General features: G+C 37.0%; 2 protein-coding genes across 4 annotated transcripts in view; one reads left to right on the top strand and one right to left on the bottom strand.

Annotated features, from left to right (window-relative positions):
• The first annotated feature begins 1,251 nt into the window (after positions 1-1,251).
• Positions 1,252-2,276, top strand: LOC120424877 (EEF1A lysine methyltransferase 2). Its single transcript, XM_039589137.2, has 2 exons — positions 1,252-1,545; positions 1,606-2,276. Exons 1-2 carry the CDS (start codon positions 1,332-1,334, stop codon positions 2,058-2,060), a joined length of 669 nt encoding a protein of 222 aa, XP_039445071.1. The 5' UTR covers positions 1,252-1,331; the 3' UTR covers positions 2,061-2,276.
• Positions 2,277-4,605: 2,329 nt separating this feature from the next.
• Positions 4,606-22,278, bottom strand: part of LOC120424875 (uncharacterized) — a 413,383-nt gene continuing 395,710 nt past the window's right edge. For all 3 annotated transcript variants that reach the window (XM_052709230.1, XM_052709231.1, XM_052709229.1), the window contains exons 3-7: positions 21,378-21,786; positions 16,078-16,215; positions 12,212-12,397; positions 11,525-11,645; positions 4,606-6,683 (exon numbers count right to left, since the gene is read on the bottom strand). In XM_052709230.1, coding sequence (XP_052565190.1) covers positions 11,575-11,645; positions 12,212-12,397; positions 16,078-16,215; positions 21,378-21,786 — 804 coding nt within the window. In that variant the 3' untranslated portion in view covers positions 4,606-6,683; positions 11,525-11,574. The remainder of the gene's footprint in view (positions 6,684-11,524; positions 11,646-12,211; positions 12,398-16,077; positions 16,216-21,377; positions 21,787-22,278) is intronic.

Genomic DNA, 22,278 nt, shown 5'->3' with positions numbered 1-22,278 from the left:
TTGAACAGCGCACAGAAGCCCTAAGCGTGATCCAAAGGATTCCACTAATTTTCCCTAGTTTATCACCCTTTTTGTAGTTGGGGCATACAACACCATCCATCCATCTACTTCTCCGGTAGCTTCTCCTCCTCCCAGAAGCGCCCTCGCCAGTTTCTCTCCTCCATATTTGAAGAGCTCACCGGGTAACCGATCCTTGCCGGCAGCTCTGTTGTTCTTCAGCTTCCTGATCTCCCTCTTCCCCGTCTCCAGAGCAGGTGCTGATAACTATTTATCAGCTGCGGGCGCTCCAACTCAAAGGTCGTCCATCTAAATCTCCATGTCCATGAAATCTAATCAAAATCAAATCAAAATCGAATCATTCGCTCAACAGCATTGCCTTGGCGTTCTCGATTGCGAGATTCCTACTCGAAACTAGGCGTCCGAAGGCTTGATTGTTGAGGCAATGGAGCACCCGCAGTCGAGCAGTTTTTGACAGTTTGCTCCATAAGAAATACATTGTGGAAAAAAGTAAAAACTGCTCGAATGGAAGTGCTCCATTGCAAACCTCTTTTTACACCTTAGCTTCCATCCACCCCGGGGTTCGAGATGACGACTTTTGGATTGTGAGTCCAACTGCCTACCAGCGACTCCACCAGGACAGGACCCAGGGAGACGACTCCTACACCTGGACTGAGCTGACGACCTAACCTTTTTTTAGGTTAGTCCGGGGCCAACATTCTCATTTGAGCAAATATCGAAATATCCGGTAGAATCATACAAATTGATTAGCTGGCCCAATTATGAAATTGTAGAGTTGTCTACGTGCGCATGTATTGTACGAAAAAAATGAGGCTAAAATTTGTCCGGCCTATTTGATAAAATTACATTTTTTTTATTATTTACTCAACTTTGAAATACACTCAAACCCCGATGGTTTGACACCAACTGTTGTCAAACGAACGGGGTCACTTTTTAGTTTGACACCCCTTTTACACGGAGTTCACACACACTACCAAACGTTTGTTTAGATAGTGTGCGTGAGCGCCGTGTAAAAAGTGACAGTTCGTCACTTTTTAGTTTGACATTGACCAACTAACGGGGTACAAACTAAAAAAGTGTCAAACGAAAAAGTGACCAACCACCGGGGGTTGAGTGTAGTTACAAAAAAAAAATCAAATCTGTCATCCCCGTCACCCAGAGAATTCACCCCTGTTCTTTTTGACATTTCAAGCACGTGAAAGCTAGGGAGATGTGAGCCGTTTTGTAAACAATATTCTAAATTAAAATTTTTTGGAGGAATCGCCGGCAACAGCTTGGTAAATAAACCGCTAAAAGCAGCAGCAACAGAAGAAATGAGCAGCGCCGATCAAGTCGAGGAACTGGAAAGCTCCGAGCTGGGCACAAAAGAGTACTGGGAAGCGAGCTACGACACGGAAATCCAGAACTACAAGGACCACGGCGATGTCGGTGAGGTTTGGTTCGACGAGGACAGTCAGCTGCGCATAATTCGGTGGATCGAAAAGCAGGAGGACCGGATAAAGCAGGACGATGCTATCATTGATTTGGGTAATTGCGTTATATTTAAAGTGGTTGAATGATTTTTTTAGTGGGATTTTTATTTTTAAGGAAGTGGCAACGGCATGATGCTGGTGGAGTTGGCCCGCGAAGGTTACTCGAACCTTACCGGGGTGGACTACTCGCCAAAGGCAATCGAGCTGGCGAAAGCAATCTGCACCGACCAGGAGCTCTCAATTACTTACAAAGTGGCCGATTTACTTGACGATGCGGTCGTGCGGAGCTTGGGCAAGTTCAGTGTGGTCCACGACAAGGGCACGTACGATGCGATTAGTTTGAACCCGGACGATTCCAAAACCATGCGGGAGCTGTACATTGGTGCGGTGCGGCAGTTGCTGCGAGATGACGGAATGTTCATTCTGACGTCGTGCAACTGGACGCAGGCGGAACTGGTGAAGAGCTTCGCGGAGCATTTCGTGCTGCACGTCGTTATTCCGACGCCGACGTTCAAGTTTGGTGGCAGTGTGGGCAACGTTGTCACTTCGGTTGTTTTTGTTAAAAAGTAAAGCGCTAAAGAGAAGAAACGGTTCCGTGCTAACGGCTTTCATTTTTCCTTTTGGTATCGAGTTCTTATAGGCTCGATTGTATTATTCGTATCTGTATGTTTCGCAAATTCATGTAATGCATGATTTGTTTTTGTTTATTTGTGTGCTCGTACAAATCCTTGAAAGATTTACATGTATGTAACCGGTTAAACAAAACGTGTTTGTTTATGTTTACAATGTCAAACAATAAAACGTGTTTTTCTTTAAACGTCAAAAAGATCACGGCGGTTGACTATAGTCTCAGAGAATTAATATACTACATTATTCTGGGTGAAAGGATTTTGGGATTCAGGTCAACCTACATGAAAGAGGCTATACAGAGCTCCCGAACCTTTTAAGGTGAAAAAAGACCGAAACAAGATTCACATTAAGATTAAACGGCTTAAGAGCGAGTCCACGAACAGGGCATACCCCTTTGTATGGGACGTCGTTTGGACCTCACCAATCTGCCTGAAATTTTCAGGGGTTGTTTGTACATATAAAACTAGCATCTATTCAAAATATGAGCACTCGAAGTCAACGGGAAGTTGGGCAAATCGGGACACAAAGTTTGAAGGTTCAAAAACGTCAAAAATCTTAAAAATGCTATAACTTAGGCAAAATTCAATTTATTTTCAAAATTCAAAATGCACCTGAAAGGGCTTCAAAAATGCAACAAAATGCAGGATAGAGGACCCCAATTGGTTAAATCTAAAGAGAGTTATTGGCATTTTAGTGGAAAAATAGCATAATTTTCAAACTCAAATAAAAAAGTGTTCCATCCAGATATCAACTCGGTTCGACCTGCAGCTTGTAGGGGACATCTAGGACTACCATCTGAGACTAAGACCGCTTTGGGTAAGGCAGTTTAACATATATTCAATAGACACTTTTACTTTTAGTAAATTTTTTGGTTGTAAATTTTTGCTCGGGGGACCCCTTCAATCTCATTTTCTGGTGATAATTTTATCATATTCGTGTTCCTGAGACAATTTCACTACAGAAACATGCATAAAAATGTTTATTTTGATCCATTTTAACCCTTTAAAAAATAAAAATTCAAAAAAAAATTAAAAAGCTGCTTTTTCTGGTGTCATCTAGTATCCTTGGAAACGAGCTTGATTTTCAATAAATGTGAATCGAAGATTTTTTTTAACTTTTATTTTTTAAAGGGTTTAAATGGATCAAAATTAACATTTTAATGCATGTTTCTTTTGTGAAATTGTCTCAGAAACACGAATATGATAAAATTATCACCAGAAAATGAGATCTTAGGGGTCCCCCGAGCATAAATTTACAACCAAAAAATTTACTAAAAGTAAAAGTGTCTATTTAATATGTTAAACTGCCTTACCCAAAGCGTTCTCAGTCTCAGATGGTAGTCCCAGATGTCCCCTACAAGCTGCAGGTCGAACCGAGTTGATATCTGGATGGAACACTTTTTTATTTGAGTTTGAAAATTATGCTATTTTTTCACTAAAATGCCAATAACTCCCTTTAGATTTAACCAATTGGGGTCCTCTATCCTGCATTTTGTTGCATTTTTGAAGCCCTTTCAGGTGCATTTTGAATTTTGAAAATAAATTGAATTTTGCCTAAGTTATAGCATTTTTAAGATTTTTGGCGTTTTTGAACCTATAAACTTTGTGTCCCGATTTGCCCCACTTCCCTTTGACCTAGAGTGCTCATATTTTGGACAGATGCTAGTTTTATATGTACAAACAACCCCTGAAAATTTCAGGCAGATTGGTGAGGTCGATGCGAGATGGGTATGCTTTGCTCGTGGACTCGCTCTTAAGTGTTGCTGAATGGACTTCACGCATTATCAGGAAACTCTGGCCGTGGAAGATTTGAAGAATTAGTCGAAAAATACCTACATCGTGAGATTGGATGACGACTGCTAGAGTAGGCATGTCAAAGATGGCGTCTAATCAATTTCATTGTGTTGTTACACACTTCTGCATTTACAATAATTACACCAAACGAATAAACGTCTCATTTTGAATGCCGAGTCCTTTCCTGAAACAGATATCAGGATGTATTTTGCAATCGTTAATTAAATGCACGATTTTAGACGATTCAGAAGAAATTGAAACGCTACCGTGCTTAATAACGGTAACGTGCAAGGTGTTAGTATCAGTGACGGCTCAAGTTAGATGACATTCGTCAAATTTTGACATTATGCGACAGATGGAAGATTCAAAACGTAGTTCATCGATAGTTATTCAGAAGGAGCGAACGCCGTCTTTAAGTAGCTGCGACTTTGCTCTGTTTGCTTGTATTTTAGGTTTCATATAGAAAGCTGTTATACATAATTTATTTCTCACCTCTTTTTTGAGAAACAATTCTTCTGAAGTCAGACAGTGTGGTGCAACCCTCATGCGCCTGAACATTATGCGATTTGGTACCCGCGCCACATACTATTCAGGCGTTATATTTATGGAACTGGAACAAACTTATCAGATAGATAGCATTGATGTTTGGAAAAGGAATTGTCATCAGCGCAAAAGTTAAACAACCCGCCACGTACAACATATCACAAAAGAATATGTTTTATTAAGAAATTTGATATTTTTAAATCTACAGTTATTGTATATGTTGTTGAATGAGCTGAACCAAACCGTGTACGAAACTTGCCCAGAACGGCGCCTCCACCACACTGGATTTGCGCTGGACTGTCATTTTTGAACCGAACCAAATTATTGATTTTTTTTGTGTAAAATTTGTTAGCCAAAACGAAAGCCAAATGCAACCGATAAAACTCACAACTTCAAACATTTGAACGAAGAAAGACTTAACCAAAACTTGAAGAGTGTGTGCTCAAATTTTGTTTAGTTGGAATTTTTTTATCGTTCTCCTCTACACACAAAATCACACTCGTTTTTTACTGTTTAATGTTCTAAAAGTCGCCATCGATTTCTGTGTGTGTGTTTTCTTTAGAATTGTTCAAGAATGTATACCCTTCGTTTCTATAGCGCGGAGAGAAAGACAAATTTTTAATACAGTAATAATACTAAGAATATGTGTGTATATGTTTGTGTCAGCTTTACCACTTTTTTCTTTTGTGTTTCTTGTTTTGTTTTTCATAAATATTTATCTAGTTTTACTGTTTGCTTCTTTCCCCTTTTTTGCTCTCTTACATCGTTTTACTTTGCCTGTTTGTGTTCTGTTCGCTGTTTTTCTTTCTGTTGTTTTTGTTAGATTTTGCTGTTTGCTTTCCCAATAGATTATCTATTTTTACGTTTGTTTTTATTTCTGTAATTTTGGCGCTGATTTCGGACTCTATTGTACACCCACACACAACGTTTGCGAAAAGGGGTTTCGCACCAATTCGTTTGTGTTGCTGTTTGGTTTGTGCATTTTTAAATAAGTAATCTTAACGTTGAACATCAAACATACAAGAGCTGAGTTGCGCGCAGCAGGGAATGAATGGGATTTTTTTTCTTGATATTTTTGCTTGCTTTCGACGCTAAAGAGGACATCTACATCTCAATGGGGATTATTCTGATTAGAGTTTTTTTCTGCTTGTTTCGCGGACCTATCAAGCGTAGAACTTAAAAGTGATGCTATTGTTCTCTTCTCGCCTTCTCGCGCTCTTATTTTTTATCGGTGATGCTGGGGGGTAGACACATTACTATAGTAAAATTTTACAATTTCTCTATAACTTGGCTTTGCAAACTGCTGCAGATTCTTTTCTTCTGTGTTGCTTTGTTTTGTCTCTACTCTAATTAGGTAATGGAATTAATTCAAGAAATGGTTACAGTTTTTGCTCATCTAGTTCTTCCTCAACTCGAGAGTTGCGAAAGTTGGCTCTTTTCCAGCGAAAACTTTGCGCTTTCCAGTTCGAAAACGGCATCTTTTTTTTGTTTGTTCTTGTTTTGATAGCTGTTGCAGTTTTAGAGTGTTTTAGATTTCTGTCGTTGATTTGCTCTCGGCTAGAAGTTTGATTTTGATTTTACTCACTACAACGCACACGCCTCACGGATTCTTCTGCTGTTTTTTTGATCGCGTTCTATTTTATTCTGCGCTGACTCACTATTTTATATAAAGTTTTTTCTTTTCCTTTTTTTAATAGCTATATTTAATTTTATTTAACACGTAAGTTATTTCCGGCTTCTCCTTCTGCTGTTTTTGTTTCTTCTTCTTTTATTTTTCTTCCTTCCTCTTTTTACCCATAAACTTGTTAAGTTTACTTACTTTACAAATGTCAGTTGTTAAAACGAATAAATGGATTTTGTGATTCTGTTCTGTTGTTCGTGAGAGTGTGTTTGTGTATTCGCTTCATTGTGTTGGTTTTGTTCGGCTAATCTTCAATTAAGTTTCGGCTGTTTGTGATAAGTTAAGTTCGACATTTTTTTTTCTTGTTGTTTTCTGCCTCTTTCAGCTGTTTTTTTGTCAATGATTTTTGCAATTATTTGGCAATTCTCGGGATGAAACTCATTTCAATGCGGCGTGGCGCGGCTGGAGTGCATGTGTTCGATGATTAATGTATGTGTGTCTGTGTCTGTACGTGTGCTTCTCTCTGCATTGCAAATGGTGATGAATGATGACTTATTAAAAGAAACGCTGGCGCTTACATCACTTACTGACGGTTCTTGCGGATACCTTTGAAGGGTTGAGAGGTGGGGAGAAAAGAAGATAAAAAAATGGGATTAGAAATATGGTTAGGTACATTGTATTTAGCGTGAGACTGTGCTTGTAAAACACAAAATTTGTGTGTCATTAGTTTTTTTTCAAACGTGAATAATAAAGGTGCCGCAATATAATTTAAAATCACGCAAAAAATATCATTTGTGTTCCGTTTTAATATTATTTGCCTTGTATTTAACTTCATGTTTCTGTAAGGTTTATATGACTAGTTATTGAAGTTTTTTTGAAACAAATGTTCTTGGACAGATTAAAATAATGGTAATTTTTATTCACCCATTCCAATTAAATTAAGACAGTTGATTTTGATTATTTATGTCAACTTGACAAAAAATGAATTATCAAAATTATTAATTTTTAAACAAAGATTGAAAAAACACACAAAATTCGTTTGTTGCTAATTTGCTCAGTATAATATATGTTAGAATTTTGAATTGAATTTCTTATGGCCTAATCGAAATAAAAACATTAGATGAGGTAATTTAAAATATAATTGCATTTTGTTTGAAGTGAAAATTGCAATATTGATTTTGACAAAAGAAATGCATGGACAAAGTTTTATCCAAATCAAATACAATATTAAAGATCTCGAAACAAAATATCAAAATTCTACAGCTCACATGGAAAAAGGTATCCTGAAATCCCACTTCAAATCTATGTACAATTTGCAGAGTTCCGTTCAACTATGCTAAACACAATTCATTGTCATTTAATTTAGCAAGAGAAGAACAAAAAAAAAAAAACTCCAAAATTGTCCAAACTTTGGTGAGTATGTATTTTCTTATCACATTTTTATTATCAGTCTATTTGCTTTCAAAAGTGTTAACAATTTTCTCTCTGTTTAGATGCTGCTTGAGTAAAAATCAACTTTCAAGCGTGTTGTGTTCGATTTTAAATTATTTTTCTTAATCTTAAGCAACAAAGGTAAGAGACATTTGAAAAACAAATGCCTCGATGGTAACCACTAGTTTTTATTAAAAATGTTTTGCAAAGATAACTTTAACTTTACAGAATTTGAGCAAAAAAAATTGTTTTCTTTTGTAATTTTGACAGATGATTGACTAAAATTTCACTCAAACGATTGTCAAATCAACAGAAATTTTGGCAAAGGAAGTGCCACTTTGTTTTGTTGAAAATTTATTTAGTATTGCGCGTATTCCCGAAAAAGACACGCGACAAATCAGTCTGGAAACGACGCGCCGCACTTTCGGCAAATGCGCGCTGTCAAATCCCATACCCCACGTTTTGTTTTTGTTGATCTTCTTCTTCGAATCGCATGGTATGTTTTTTATTGCACCAAAAGTGTAGAAAATCGCTGGCAACAATGTCTGCGGCACAATCTGAAATGCCGCGCGGCGTGTACCTTTGAGAGAAACGGACAATAACATTCTTTTGTCAGTTTGACAGATCATTTGCTGAAGGTTCAGCATTCGCAATTATTAATAGGGTAATTCTCCTCCAACTCACACAGCAGTTGCCCCGACCCCTCTTCGATTTGCGTGAAACTTTGTCCTATGGGGTAACTTTTGTCCCTGATCATGAATCCGAGGTCCGTTTTTTGATATCTCGTGACGGAGGGGCGGTACGACCCCTTCCATTTTTGAACATGCGAAAAAAGAAGTGTTTTTCAATAATTTGCAGCCTGAAACGGTGATGAGATAGAAATTTGGTGTCAAAGGGACTTTTATGTAAAATTAGACGCCCGATTTGATGGCGTACTAAGAATTCCGAAAAAACGTATTTTTCATCGAAAAAAACACTAAAAAAGTTTTAAAAATTCTCCCATTTTCCGTTACTCGACTGTAAAAAATTTTGGAACATGTTATTTTATGGGAAATTTAATGTACTTTTCGAATCTACATTGACCCAGAAGGGTCATTTTTTCATTTAGAACAAAATTTTTCATTTTAAAATTTCGTGTTTTTTCTAACTGCAGGGTTATTTTTTAGAGTGTAACAATGTTCTACAAAGTTGTAGAGCAGACAATTACAAAAAAATTGATATATAAACATAAGGGGCTTGCTTATAAACATCACGAGTTATCGCGATTTTACGAAAAAAAGTTTTGAAAAAGTTGGTCGTCATCGATCATGGCCGTTCATAGTCACCCGCGACAGACACGGACGACGAAACGAAGAAAAACGCAAAAAGTAACTTTTTCAAAACTTTTTTAAAATTTTTAAAACTTTTTTAGTGTTTTTTTTTTTCGATGAAAAATACGTTTTTTCGGAATTCTGAGTACGCCATCAAATCGGGCGTCTAATTTTACATAAAAGTCCCTTTGACACCAAATTTCTATCTCATCACCGTTTCAGGTTGCAAATTATTGAAAAACACCTCTTTTTTCGCATGTTCAAAAATGGAAGGGGTCGTACCGCCCCTCCGTCACGAGATATCAAAAAACGGACCTCGGATTCGTGATCAGGGACAAAAGTTACTCCTTAGGACAAAGTTTCACGCAAATCGAAGAGGGGTCGGGCAACTTTTCCCGATTTCGTGTGAGTTGGTAGAGAATTACCCAATATTGACAAGAAAGAACTTGGGGCGTAATCTAACCACAAGTTCTTCCAGGATGCTTTCTTCGGACTGGCTGCGCTTGTGTTCGATTAGATTAGATTAGATTAGATGAAGGTTCAGCATTCGTTTCTGGTTTTTCAGTTATCATGATTTGATTTTTCTTGCCATTAAAAATGTTGACTGGGACCGTGGTGTAGGGGTAAGCGCGATTGCCTCTCACCCAGTCGGCCTGGGTTCGATCCCAGAAGGTCCCGGTGGCAAATTTTGAGACGAGATTTGTCTGATCACGCCTTCCGTCGGACGGGAAGTTAATGTTGGCCCCGGCCTAACCTAAAAAGGTTAGGTTGTTAGCTCAGTCCAGGTGTAGGAGTCGTCTCCCTGGGTCCTGTCCTGGTGGAGTCGCTGGTAGGCAGTTGGACTCACAATCCAAAGGTCGTCAGTTCGAATCGCGGGGTGGATGGAAGCTAAGGTGTAAAAAGAGGTTTGCAATTGCCTCAACAATCAAGCCTTCGGACACCTAGTTTCGAGTAGGAATCTCGCAATCGAGAACGCCAAGGCAATGCTGTAGAGCGAATAATTTGATTTTTTTTTAATGTTTCCAATGTTGTTTTTTATACATCAAAATCAAACATCAAACCATTCACTTTAACGATCCCAGGTCTTTTGTGGTCTCTATTGCAAGTTTCTGCTCGAACCTAGGAGTCCAAAGGTTTGAATGGGGAGAGCACCCAACCCTATTTTTACTCCACTCCAGGGTTCGAACCGACGACCTTTGGATTGCGAGTCCAACCGCCGCCAGCGATTCTACCAGAGTAGGCTTGGTTTGAAGTGTTGTGTGTACTTATAGCGTGGAGACGACTCCTACACTTGGAATGACATAACGGCCGGGACCGACGTTTTATTTCCCCATCCGATGGAAGGTTGGATCAGATGGGAATCGAACCCATGATCTTCCGCTTACTAAGCAGACAGCTTAACCATTCGGCCAAGCCTGCTGCCATATATTTCCTTATATGCTTTTATACATATATTTCCCAAATCATATTTGACTGACTTGTCATTATTATTGTTTTTCGTTTGGAAAAAGTTGGTGGTTTGAGCAATCCTCCAAACCTAAAAAAAGCAACTAGTTTGCATCGAGGCTTTTGTTTTTCACATTTTCCATACCTTTGTTTCCAAAAATCACCATGCAAAATAAAAAAAAAAAATAGACAACACATTTGCAGGAGGATTTTCACTTCTAAACAATAAATTATAAATGACATTTCAATTTGGCAGAATTACTGTTACTGATTTCTCAGCAATGTTTTTGTTCACTGCCAGCAAAAGTGATAATTACTGAATCGCATTCAGTTATTTTTTATTTGTTGAAATGGCAATCCAAAATTTGCTGTGTAGGCAACCAAAAGTATTTTGAAAAGTAAGCAAGCATTTTCCCTTAGTTGATTTCTATTTTAAGCAAAACTACGTAAATTAAAAAAAGCAGTATATCCAGCTCATTTTAAATGTAAACAGTAACTGACGTGAACAGGTTAGATTACTTGTTGACATCCCATCAGCCAATTTAGATTGTTTTATTTGATTTCTTCAATTTAACAGTTATTTTTAGAGTTTGTTTTTCTTGTCCGTTAAACAAAACTGTATTTTTTTTACTATTTGAGTGTTTTCTAAACCACCCTGAGTCATGGGTATTAAAAATATTATTACTGAAGTGCTCCTATTTGGCTCAAGCTTGGCCTTGACCAAAATCATAGAATATGTTTTTTTTCAGAATGTTTTTAGTAACATGCCCAAAAATGGTGAATATCAATTGAAATGATTCTGATAAAAATGTTATAGAATTTCGGTATTTCAATCGATCTTAAACTACCATGCTCCTCCATAGAAATGAGTTCACAGTACATTTAGCTGGAGATGCATGGTGCTTAAAGGTCGATTAATGAAAACAATCAAGTTTCCCGATTTACATGCAAATCGGACTCCTTTTTAACACCACCCCAAAGTTTCAACTTTTTTTGTGAAAATTGTTAAAAATCTCAAATTTCAAACAAGGATGTCCAGAAATCGTTTTAAAGTAAAAAGAAGAACTTATACTCAATTTATGCAGTCCACATTCATATTGAAAATTGTGTTGCGTATTCAAGTACTAATTTTCTATTCAATCCCATTCAAGGTGTGCACTGGCTGGGTGAAAACCATAAACACTCGCACACGTGTGCTTATGCGTGGTTAAGCTCAAACTGCAGCCTCAAACTGGCTCCTGGAACCTGCGTGTTTGTTACCTATGTTTAAACCCACACCGAGCGATGTGGACACGGGGTGCCACCAAACACTATCGTTGCGATCCGGTTGCGTTCCGCTGTTTGTTGTACAACTTGGCAAGTCTTCGCTTCCACTTGCGCACTGCAAACAACAGGTCGGGACAGGAACAGATAGAATACAGAACAAAGTTCCAGTGATGAGGATGGTACTGACGATGGTGGTTTAGTTTACGGGGGACTCTCGGTTTGCGTATTTACATATGTGTGCCGGGGAAAACTTTGACCAGTGTAGCATCCTAATTGCAGCAACATGCACTTTACACTCAGTAACAGGAAAAAGATTCTGCTCATTGTTAAACATATTTTCAAGAAAATAACATTTTCTTTGAAACTGAGTGTATTTTTTATTCACATGATGCTGCAATTGTTGGACAAAGTTCGCACCGTAAAGGACACTGAATTTCGACAATTTCTGGATCGCTCTCTGTTCAGATTGTAACCCGATTAACGCTAACGAACTTTCTAAACTTGCACACAACTTGCCATTAGCAAAGTGCAACCAATTCCGGGAGGTTCATTTCCGGTTCTCGATAAATCAGCAAAACTTGATTTCGTGTGCAATTTTCCTCACAAAAAAATAGATCCTGTGAAAGAGACAAAGAGGCCCACAAAAAAACCCTGAAAAAAAAACTGGCTCTCAACCCTCACCTTTCTCCTTCTTCTCGGCCTTGGCGGGCTTGTTCTGTTTGTCTTTCGACTTGCCCTGATTGCAGTTCTTGTTGACCACTCGGGACGTCTGGCAGGTGGCGTCGCTGCTCGACTTTAGGCTATCGGTGCGGGACATCTGGCCGTTCGGGGCGCACTCGGACCAGGCGCCCTTGTCGTAGCGGCAGGCTGCAAAGAATAAAAGGATTGGGTTAGTTATTGGAAAGTGATTACAAAGAGTTACAGGCTACAGGTTGGCAAAGGTGCTCTATGCGGAAACAGAGAAGTGGGGCCAACCTACACGAGTTCACTTTACTGAAAATCTCCCTCTGCATTGATCCACTTTATATTTTATTTTTTTATAAACCTTTAAAATAATAAATTAAAACAAACATGTTCAAGCAAAATAAGCATTGACTTTTATTAATGAAAAACATATTTCTTTACGTTAAATAAACCATACACCGCAGGCCTGGGAATAACCTGTAAGATTTCTAATTTTGTTCAGATAAACCGGAATGACACGATTTTTCCACCATTTGGTACGAAGTGTTGTCAGCAATTTTCGTTATAACTTTCAATATCTTTTAAAAAGTTCAACTTTTGAAACTATGCAAACTCAAAATATTTTTTTTCTAATGTTGTTAAAATGTATTCAAAATCAAGTTTCGTTAAACACCTATAAGGCTGGTACAAATATTTTTAAAAGTTTTTGTCACCCCCCCCTTCAAAATTGGCCCGAAAAATCAGGGGGCAAAAAAAATATTTTTACAATAAACTTCAAAATTTCAATGAAAATTCAAGTGCAACCAGCTGAAATCAAATTAAAATACATTCTCCTGCGTTTAAAATCATTTTTAGCATGTTTGGGTTTATTAACAAATCTTAAGATTTTTTGAAAATTTTCGATGCAAAATCTTTTTTTTCGATACAATTTTTGTTTTTGTCAGATCTTAGAATTTTTTGAAAACTAATGATTGCAAAACAACTGAACTAGTGTAAAATGCATTTTAAAACACTTTTTTCATTTAAATGTGAAGACTATGGCTTGTTATTCAAATTTTTATATTTTTGTTTATTTTTTTGCCCCCCCCCCCCTTGACCTCGGCCAGGGCCGAGGAACAAAAACTTTTTTAAATATTTGCATCGGCCTAATAAATTATGTTTTTTAGTATTGTGTTGAAAGCAATGATTTTGCCAAAATTCATTAAAAAATTGCTTCGTTCGAAACCCATATTGCTAAGTTTCCCATATTCGATTATTTTCAAAATAGGTTTTCAAAATGAGTATTTTGTGATGATCGTACATCATCAAAAACAACTTCAACGTTTTAAAGTTCATCCACAAAAATGAATATTTTTAATGATATATTGATAGAGGGGCTTTTTCAATAACATAATCTTTGATTGATGATAATGAGGGTTTTTGTTTTATAACGCTGCTGTTTGAGAGTTCAAAACTGCAAAACTGCACTCTAAAACTACTTCAAATAAAAAAAAAAGTGCAGCCTGTTGAATTAAAATAAGACCAATGCAAATCAAATTTTGGTCCAAAATTGATCATTCACCTTAAGCAAGGTTATTGTTATTCCGTTGATTCTATCGGCGATAATTTTATCGACGATAACGGATGATAAATTATTTTTAAATATTTTTCTAAAATTGACCTTATCCAACCAAATTATGTTGAATTTTCGAAGCTTTCTCTGAGAAAATATTTTTTTCGATAATATGGAAATTTTAAAGTATAAATATTTAAAAATCCCATAATACCGTATTTTTTTAAGTACACAAGTACTCGAAGCGAAATTTGGTATAATTTTTAACTGTTCTAGTGTTTGCTCAAAATACCGTTTTCAAAAATACTAAAATTTTCACAAAATATCGTAATTTTTCGAAAATACTAAATTTTTCATAATTTGCATCATCAAAGCTAAATTTGGTATGCTTTTCACTTTTATTAGAGTTTTTTTTTGGTAAAATACTAAAATTTTCACAAAATACAGTCCAGACTCGATTATCCGAAGGCCTCGGAAAAATTTCACTTCGGATTATCGAATCACGAACAAAATTTTTTTCGCTGTCTTATTTTTGATTGTTGAGCTTTAAGTATGACCCCTAAACTACGCTAAAGTGATTTACTTTTTTTAATCCAAGATGGCGAGCCAATATGGCGGAGACGAAATATTGAAAAAATGCATTTTATTATTGAATAAGCAATCAACTATTCAAATTTGGTTAAAATTGGGTCGCAGAACTCGAATTTGATGTTTAAAACAAGAAAAAAAAAACGAAATGATTTGATTATCCGAAGTCCCATACAAAGCTTCGGATAATCGAGTCTGGACTGTACCGATTTTTTTGAAAGTACTAAAATTTTCATGATTTGCAATATGGGTTTCAAACGATTTGAAATTTTGCTAGCATTTTCACTGTTTGGGAGTTTTTGAAATAAAATAGTATAATTTCCACAGTTTACCATATTTTTTAAAGTACTTAAAATTTTCATTATTTCTATTAAAGGTAACAAACGAATTTAAATTTTGCCTGCATTTTCCGTGTTTACACTAAAATTTCCACAAAATACCGTATTTTTTGTAGTGCAAAATTGTGTGTGCATTTTCACAGTTTTAGAGTCTAAAAACATAAAAACTAAACTAAAACATCTAAACTAAAAAATACTAGTGAAAAACATCAAAAAGATTAAACCTGAGAATTTTGTTTGATCCCATGTTGTTAAAAATTTGAATATTATCGAAAAATACGGTATTTTGTCAAAATTTTGGAATTTGACAAAAAAAAACTTTACAAAAAATTAATATAAAAATATTAATTTTTTGTAAAGTTTTTTTTTGTCAAATTTCGCTGAGTTTGATACTTACCAATGTTGCTAACTATAAAAATTTGAGTATTTTTAAAAAATAAGGCACTTTTTGAAAATTTTAGTATTTTTGGAAAATACGGTATTTTGTGATAACTAGAGCATTTAATTCCAAGAGAACTGATAAAAAACTCTAAAGCAGTGAAAATGCATGCAAAATTTCTAATCGTTTGATACCCATAATTTGAGAACTAAAAAAAAGATAATCATTATCGTTATCGTTAGACGATAATATTATTGTCTGTAATTCTATCGATTAAAAACCTTGACCTTAGGGTATAGCTAAAACGGCATTTCTATTTTTCTATGTGTTTTTAAATTGTTTATTCTTTGCATTTAAAGAAAGGTATTAAAAAACTCTTTCCGATGAGCACTTATGTGTAAATGAGTAAAGGGAATTTGACAAATATTTTGTTTAAAGTTTTATTCAATGTGAGGAAGGCACCAACCATCTTAAGGTGAATTATGTAACGTCTTTTGCATAGTAAATAATAGATTATGGGATAAAATTGAAATTACCTTAGCATTATTCTAAAATTCCCGCGGATTAAAAAATAAATGAAATGAAGATTCAAACTGAAATGAAATAGCTTCTAGTGATTTTTCCGGATAAAATGTTTTAAGAAAAAAAAAATCTTAGGGCTATTGGATAAATACTGACCATATAAGAAGATAATGATTTTCATTTCAAAAACATGTTTTAAACTGTTTTGATATTGAGAAAAATCATATTTAGGTTCAATCTTCCCACTTATATCATAGAAAACCGTATGATCTTTTTGAAAACAAAAAAAATCTTTCGGTGTTGACAGCTACAAACGCATTCTTAAATTTATTATTTATTTTGTCAGAATAGGTATGATTATCCTGGTAGATCCTTTGCATACGAATTAAAGTTTATATTTCAAATTCAAAAGGTTGAAAATTAAGATTAGATTTGTTGAATCATAAAACATGGAACCACCCCACAGGTCAAAAACTGCGCTTACCTTTTTTGCACTTCTTCTGGATGGTGCGGGTCTGCACGCAGGACTGCTCGCCCTTTTTCAGCGACAGCGTCCGGGAGCGCGTGTTGGACTTGGCGTCGCACTCGGTCCACGGGCCCTTGGTGTAACGGCACTGCGAGTCTGGTGGACGAGGGTGGTGTTCCGGTTGGTTAGGTTACAAAATCAGCAGCACGGGGGGTGGATCAGGAGCAGGAAATGAAATTTCAAGTGGAGGCGGGAAAAAAAGAGAAAAGTTATTTGGAGCGTGAGAAAAGGCGAATCCCCCCGAAATTGGGGGATCCGGAAGTTACGGGTTAGGTCAGTGAAGTGGCACACACACTCATACATTCATGTTTAGACACGCTCAAACAAGCACACGGGGGTTATCAGAATGGTTTAGTCGGTTTAGTTCTACTAATATTTTTTTAAACAACTTTAAAAAAGCTTCTAAGAAATGCAAAATTTCAAAATGACTTAAGCGAGCACACCGGCGACGAACGTCGAGCGAGGGTGGTTTGGTATGGTTGGTTGAACGCTCGGATGAAATCAGCTTCCTGAAAGGGATTCTTCCGGTTTGCCGGTTGGTATCCGTCGCCTTGAAATTGTAATAAGTAGAGAGAGCATTTCGTTGCGGTTGGATTCAGCGCAAACTTACTGGAACGCCAACCATTGCTAAATGGCGGTGGGTGGATTTCAGCGAAAAGAGAAGGAAAGCCATGCGTTTTAGATGACGAACGAGTAATTCAAAAATTACTCAAAAAAGATATTTTTTGCGCCCGATTTTTTTTCAAAAACATGTTCTCTAAAGCAACATTTGAAAAGGTCGCATAACCATTTTAAACCGCTGAAACTATATATGTTGCAAATTTCAAGACAACAGGTAAATATTAAACAAAACCCGCAGTGTTGAATGGTAGCTGGAGAGGTCAACTATTGTTTAACACTTCGAGTTTTGTGAAAAAGTTAACGTTAGTCTGAGAAACTGCCGACTGCATATAATTAATCAGAAATAAAACACGATAAGTCACGATAATATAAGTATTTTTCTAACATAACTTGACCTGTTTATGGAAAGAATAGTAGAGTTTGGAAACTAGAAACGCCAGATCCACCTTTCTTTAGCAATGCTGCTAGCAAAAATCAGTTCAGCCGATGTGGTTTTGCAAAAATCTCAAATAAAAAAAAAAACAATTTTTTGATCACCCTAACTCGATAATGACACCCTTTATAGCCCAAACAAAAAAAAATGCAATGTGGCGAGCAAAGCTGGTTCAGTCGTTCTGGACATATTTAAAAAAAATGATTTTTGCGGAAATCTTCAAAAAATCGATTTTTGACCACCCAACTCGGTAAGGACAACCTCAATCACTTAACAAAATAGGGCTGATTATTTTGGCAGAACAACTGCCAGATTAATTCTCTCGTTCTAACTTGTCGCATGTAAATTTTAAGCCAAATTTAGATAAGAACGTCATTTTGTGCAGCTCACAATGCCTCACCTTTTGACCTTCACAGATTTCAAAAAGTCGAGTTGCATTGATAAATTGATTTGGTTAATCGCGATAACTTTACTTGAAATAATTCGAACTGTCAAAAATCCACCAAAGCATCAACCACATTGATCACACAAAAAAACTGTGGTAGCAAAGTAAATAATAAAAATTATTATTCGCTCTAAAGCATTGCCTTGGCGTTCTCGATTGCGAGATTCTTACTCGAAACTTGGTGCCCGAAGGTTCGATTGTTGAGGCAATTGCAAACCTCTTTTTACACCTTAGCTTCCATCCACCCCGGGATTCGAACTGACGACCTTTGGATTGTGAGTCCAACTGCCTACCAGCACCTCCACCGAGGCAGGACCCAGGGAGACGACTCCTATACCTGGACTAAGCTATCGACTTAACCTTTTTAGCTTAGACCGGGGCCAACATTTACTTCCCCATCCGACGGAAGGCGTGGTCAGACAAATCTCGTCTCGAAAATGCCACCGGGACCGTCTGGGATCGAACCCAAGCCGACTGGGTGAGAGGCAACCACGCTTACCCCTACACCACGGTCCCGGATGTGGTAAAAAAGTATCCACCGGTAGATGCTTTGGTGGATTTTTGACAGTTCGAATTATTTCAAGAAAATTCATCGCAATTAACCAAATCAAATTAACAATGCAACTTTGATTACAATCCTGAGATACACAATAAAACCCGACAAAACTCCGTGCATTGTTGTCACTTTTCATATGAAAGAAGTTCCAATTTTGTCGTGCTTTCTTGACATAGCCTGAAAATTGATTTAAGTGCGATTTTATTGATTGTTATTGTTTACATTGCGTGCTCTCATTTTTTTTATTCAAGGTCAAACATTAAAACGCGTTTTTCTCGGAACGTCAAAAAGCTAAGTACGGCAAGCTAGCACGACAGCGTCGACTTGGAATCGTTGGCATTATTAATGTTTAATCAATTTTAAGATTCCGGATAAAAAATAAAAAGTTCCCTTTTTAAATTGAAATAAACTAAAAGATATTAGGTTGATTGTTATTATTTTACGTAAAAAACAATGACATAATAAACTTTTAGAAAACAAAACCATTATGGCCTATCTACAATCACTTTACTTAGAATAGTTAAGTTGCGTAGAACAGATAAATTGCTTAGAAATAGTACGTAACTTACTGTCGTCATCTACAATCAACTTAACAAACTTGCTGGGCTGTTATACGTTGCTATGCAGTTGTTTGTTTACCTTTGATATAGAAACGTCAACTTGCCGTAGGTTTTGAAATTTTCTAAACCATACGTCAAGTCACCAATTTGCTTACTTTATCATTGTGGAAGATCAGATTCCTTTGCATGGATTCAAATTCCTACGCTAAGTACAATTTTCTAAGTAAAGTGATTGTAGATAGGCCATTAACCATTTCGTTTATTGGAGAAATGTTTAAACCTTTATCAAAAGATGATTTTGTACAAAAAGCATGTTTAATAGCGTGGGTATACCGTAACGTATACGTTTTTCAAAATGTTCTCCGATCAAGTTTTAGTATCTTTCCCCTTGTAGGGCATGCCCATAAGAGCTCCCATGCCAAATATTAGCGCATTGGCTCCGTGGCTTAATGGTTACGGCTTCTGTCTCACAAGCAGAAGGTTTAGGGATCAAATCCCGGTCGGTACCTTTAAAATTTGGAATCAGGAATTTGAACTTTGAATATGAACAAAAACGAAAATGAATGAGGTGGGATTCGAGCTTCCACGTGGTTGAAATATTAGCAACAAAACACAAATTTGCTATCCAAAGATTCTGAATTCGACAATAAAATACAGTCATGCCTCGGTTCAGCACCGCATATGGGGGATGCAAAACCGAGGCGTGCATAACCGAGGCACAGAGCTTATGGGATTTTGGCTATATGGTAGACATTGGCTTGAATCGTACGAAAAATCATGCAAACATAAAAAATTATAGTGTTTTTAAATTGGGATGATGTCAGCTATCCATTAAATTATTATTTCATGAAAATTTTCACAAAAATACGCATTTTTCCTGTTTTTCGAAAATGCTTTTTTTTCTCTAAAGAAACCAAAAATATATTGTTATTGCAATATGGGTATCAAATGATCAGGTTTTTTCATACATTTTGGATGTAATAACAACATTTTTAGAAAATACTCAAAATTTTCACAAAACTACGTATTTTCGAATAAAATACTCAAAATTTCCGTTTTTACAATGTGGGTATCGAACGATCGGGATTTTTTCATACATTTCGAATGTAATAACAATATTTTTTGAAAATACTCAAAATTTTCACAAAACTACGTATTTTCGAATAAAATACTCAAAATTTCCGTTTTTACAATGTGGGTATCGAACGATCGGAAATTTTTCATACATTTCGAATGTAATAACAATATTTTTTGAAAATACTCCAAATTTTCACAAAACTACGTATTTTTGATGTCTAATGGGCATGTCCTACAAGGGGAACCATATTGCGCGTATTCCCGAAAAAAACACGCGGCAAATCAGCCTGGAAACGACGCGCCGCACTTTCGGCAAATGCGCGCTGTCAAATCCCATACTCCACGTTTTGTTTTTGTTGATCTTCTTCTTCGAATCGCATGGCATTGTTGCCGGGTATGTTTTTTATTGCACCAAAAGTGTAGAAAATCGCTGGCAACAATGTCTGCGACACATTCTGAAATGCCGCGCGGCGTGTACCTTTGAGAGAAACGGACAATACTGAAACGTGATCGGAGAACATTTTAAAAAACGTACCCACTAGGGTGTAATATGGTTGTATGGAAAAAATAAAGTTGTCCAAATTAAGTGAGCACAGCACTTTCTCAGTTCCTTTTGGGGTCCTTAACAACTCCCCCAAATTTAGGACCGATTTGTTTAGTCCTCACTTTGCGCAAAGCGATTCAATTTTCCATATAAATTTGTATGGAGAAAACATTTTTTTCTGGATTTTGATATTTATCAAATCCACGTTTCATGTAATATCAAAACCGGACTCTTATTCGGATGCTCTGGAATGTGTTCTACAACTTTACCCAAGAGAGTATGGTGCTAGCTTGCTCCTGAAAGAAGATATAGCGTCCTCAAAACTCGTCTAAAACGTGTTTTTTGCTCGAAAATCACGTTTTAGGCGAGTTTTGAGGACGCTATATCTTCTTTGAGGAGCAAGTTAGCACCATACTCTCTTCGGGAAAGTTGTAGAGGACATTTAAGAGCTTCCGAATATGAGTCCGGTTTTGATATAGCATGAAACGTGGATTTGATAAATTTCATTATTCAAAAATATGGTTTTCTCCATACAAATTTATATGGAAAATTGAATCGCTTTGCGCAATGTGAGGACTAAACCAATCGGTCCCAAACTTTGGGGAGTTGTTTAGGACCCCAAAAGGTTCTGAAAAAGTGCTGTGCTGGAAAATCGATTTTGATATTACACCCTAGTACCCACCCTAATTGACTAAACATTTTCCAGTAACTCACACTCACTCATTCACACTGCAGTTATGTTAGAATTAAAGCTTATTATTAGGTTCTTGTTTTTTTTTTTACAATTTTAGCTTACTTGTCCTGTTAGAGGTTTCACTTGTATGAAATGGACTCGGAAATGTGTTACAATAAACTCAAACCACGAAACTATACAGAGTTTGTAAAAATGGTGTTAGTGTATTAAATTTTGTTTTATTCGCAAAACTACTTGAAATTTTGTTAGAAACATAAGACGAACCAATTATTACAAAAGAAAGCCAATCAAAACCAAACAAAAGAAAATAAAGATTTTCAAAACTTACTCTGTGCCTGCTGTCGGTCAGACGGTTTGGGTTTAGTGTTTTGTTGTTTGTTGTATTTCTGGTGGCCATTGCTGGCACCCCCCGCGGACGAGGATTGTGGTGATGAAGATGATGATGGTGAAGAGGACGAGGACTGGGTTTTGTCTTTTTTGCGGTCTTTCTTACCAGCGGTTCCGGCGCCTCCGCCGTTCTTGGTGCCCCGCTCGTTCCGGATCAGCACCTCGTGTTCGTCCTCCTGCCAGACCTCCTTCAGGCCGTTGTTGTTGATGGGGGCGACGGCGGCCGCGGCCAGCGATTTCTTCGGATCGGACACGTCTGCGGCGGCGGCCGAGGCCGGCGTTCCCAGCGACGGCGCCGGGAACGTGGACAGTGACGCCAGCGCCAGGAACGATATTACCAGTATGTTCATCTGTTGGAGGGAAAGGGAAAAATAAGAGTTAATTCAGTTAATTTGGTTAAATTAACAAATTGATTTGGTGTACAATACTTCGTAAGAAAAATAACAAGCTTAGTTGTGGTTTAACCTTTTAAATGAGTTTAGGTTATTTAGGAACTAAACCTCTTTGTTGCCGAATCGGCAAAACAAAACTCCATCAATGAAGCAAAATAAGTTCCATTGGACTATCTGCAAATCCAGTTCTCAGTTAATCGCAACAAATTGGCTTAAAACTCTCAAAAGTTCAAAGTCAAAGCACATAAAGTCGAAACCCACAATCCGACAAAACCGGTAACAAAAGGTCAAAGTTTTTCAGAGCGGGAGAGACTCGTTCAACCGAATTCATTTTCCCAGCGCGGTTTTTGCCTCACTTTTTGCCTCGCGCACTATTTATTTCAGGTAAAGGCACCTTTGATCTTCAAGCTTTGATCTGGCCCTGTTTCCCGCTAACCCCCACCCCCCATA

The sequence above is a fragment of the Culex pipiens genome, chromosome 3, assembly GCF_016801865.2.
Source record: "Culex pipiens pallens isolate TS chromosome 3, TS_CPP_V2, whole genome shotgun sequence".
Classification (NCBI taxonomy): Eukaryota; Metazoa; Arthropoda; class Insecta; order Diptera; family Culicidae; genus Culex; species Culex pipiens.
The sequence above is the reverse complement of the archived record's forward strand: the minus strand, read 5'-3'. Positions and strand labels throughout refer to the sequence as shown.

Excerpts from the sequence above, each read along its gene's own strand:
- LOC120424877 (XM_039589137.2), top strand. The coding sequence starts at position 1,332 with ATGAGCAGCGCCGATCAAGTCGAGGAACTGGAAAGCTCCGAGCTGGGC. Across the intron at positions 1,546-1,605 it reads CGATGCTATCATTGATTTGG|GAAGTGGCAACGGCATGATG; the intron begins GTAATTGCGTTA and ends TTTATTTTTAAG.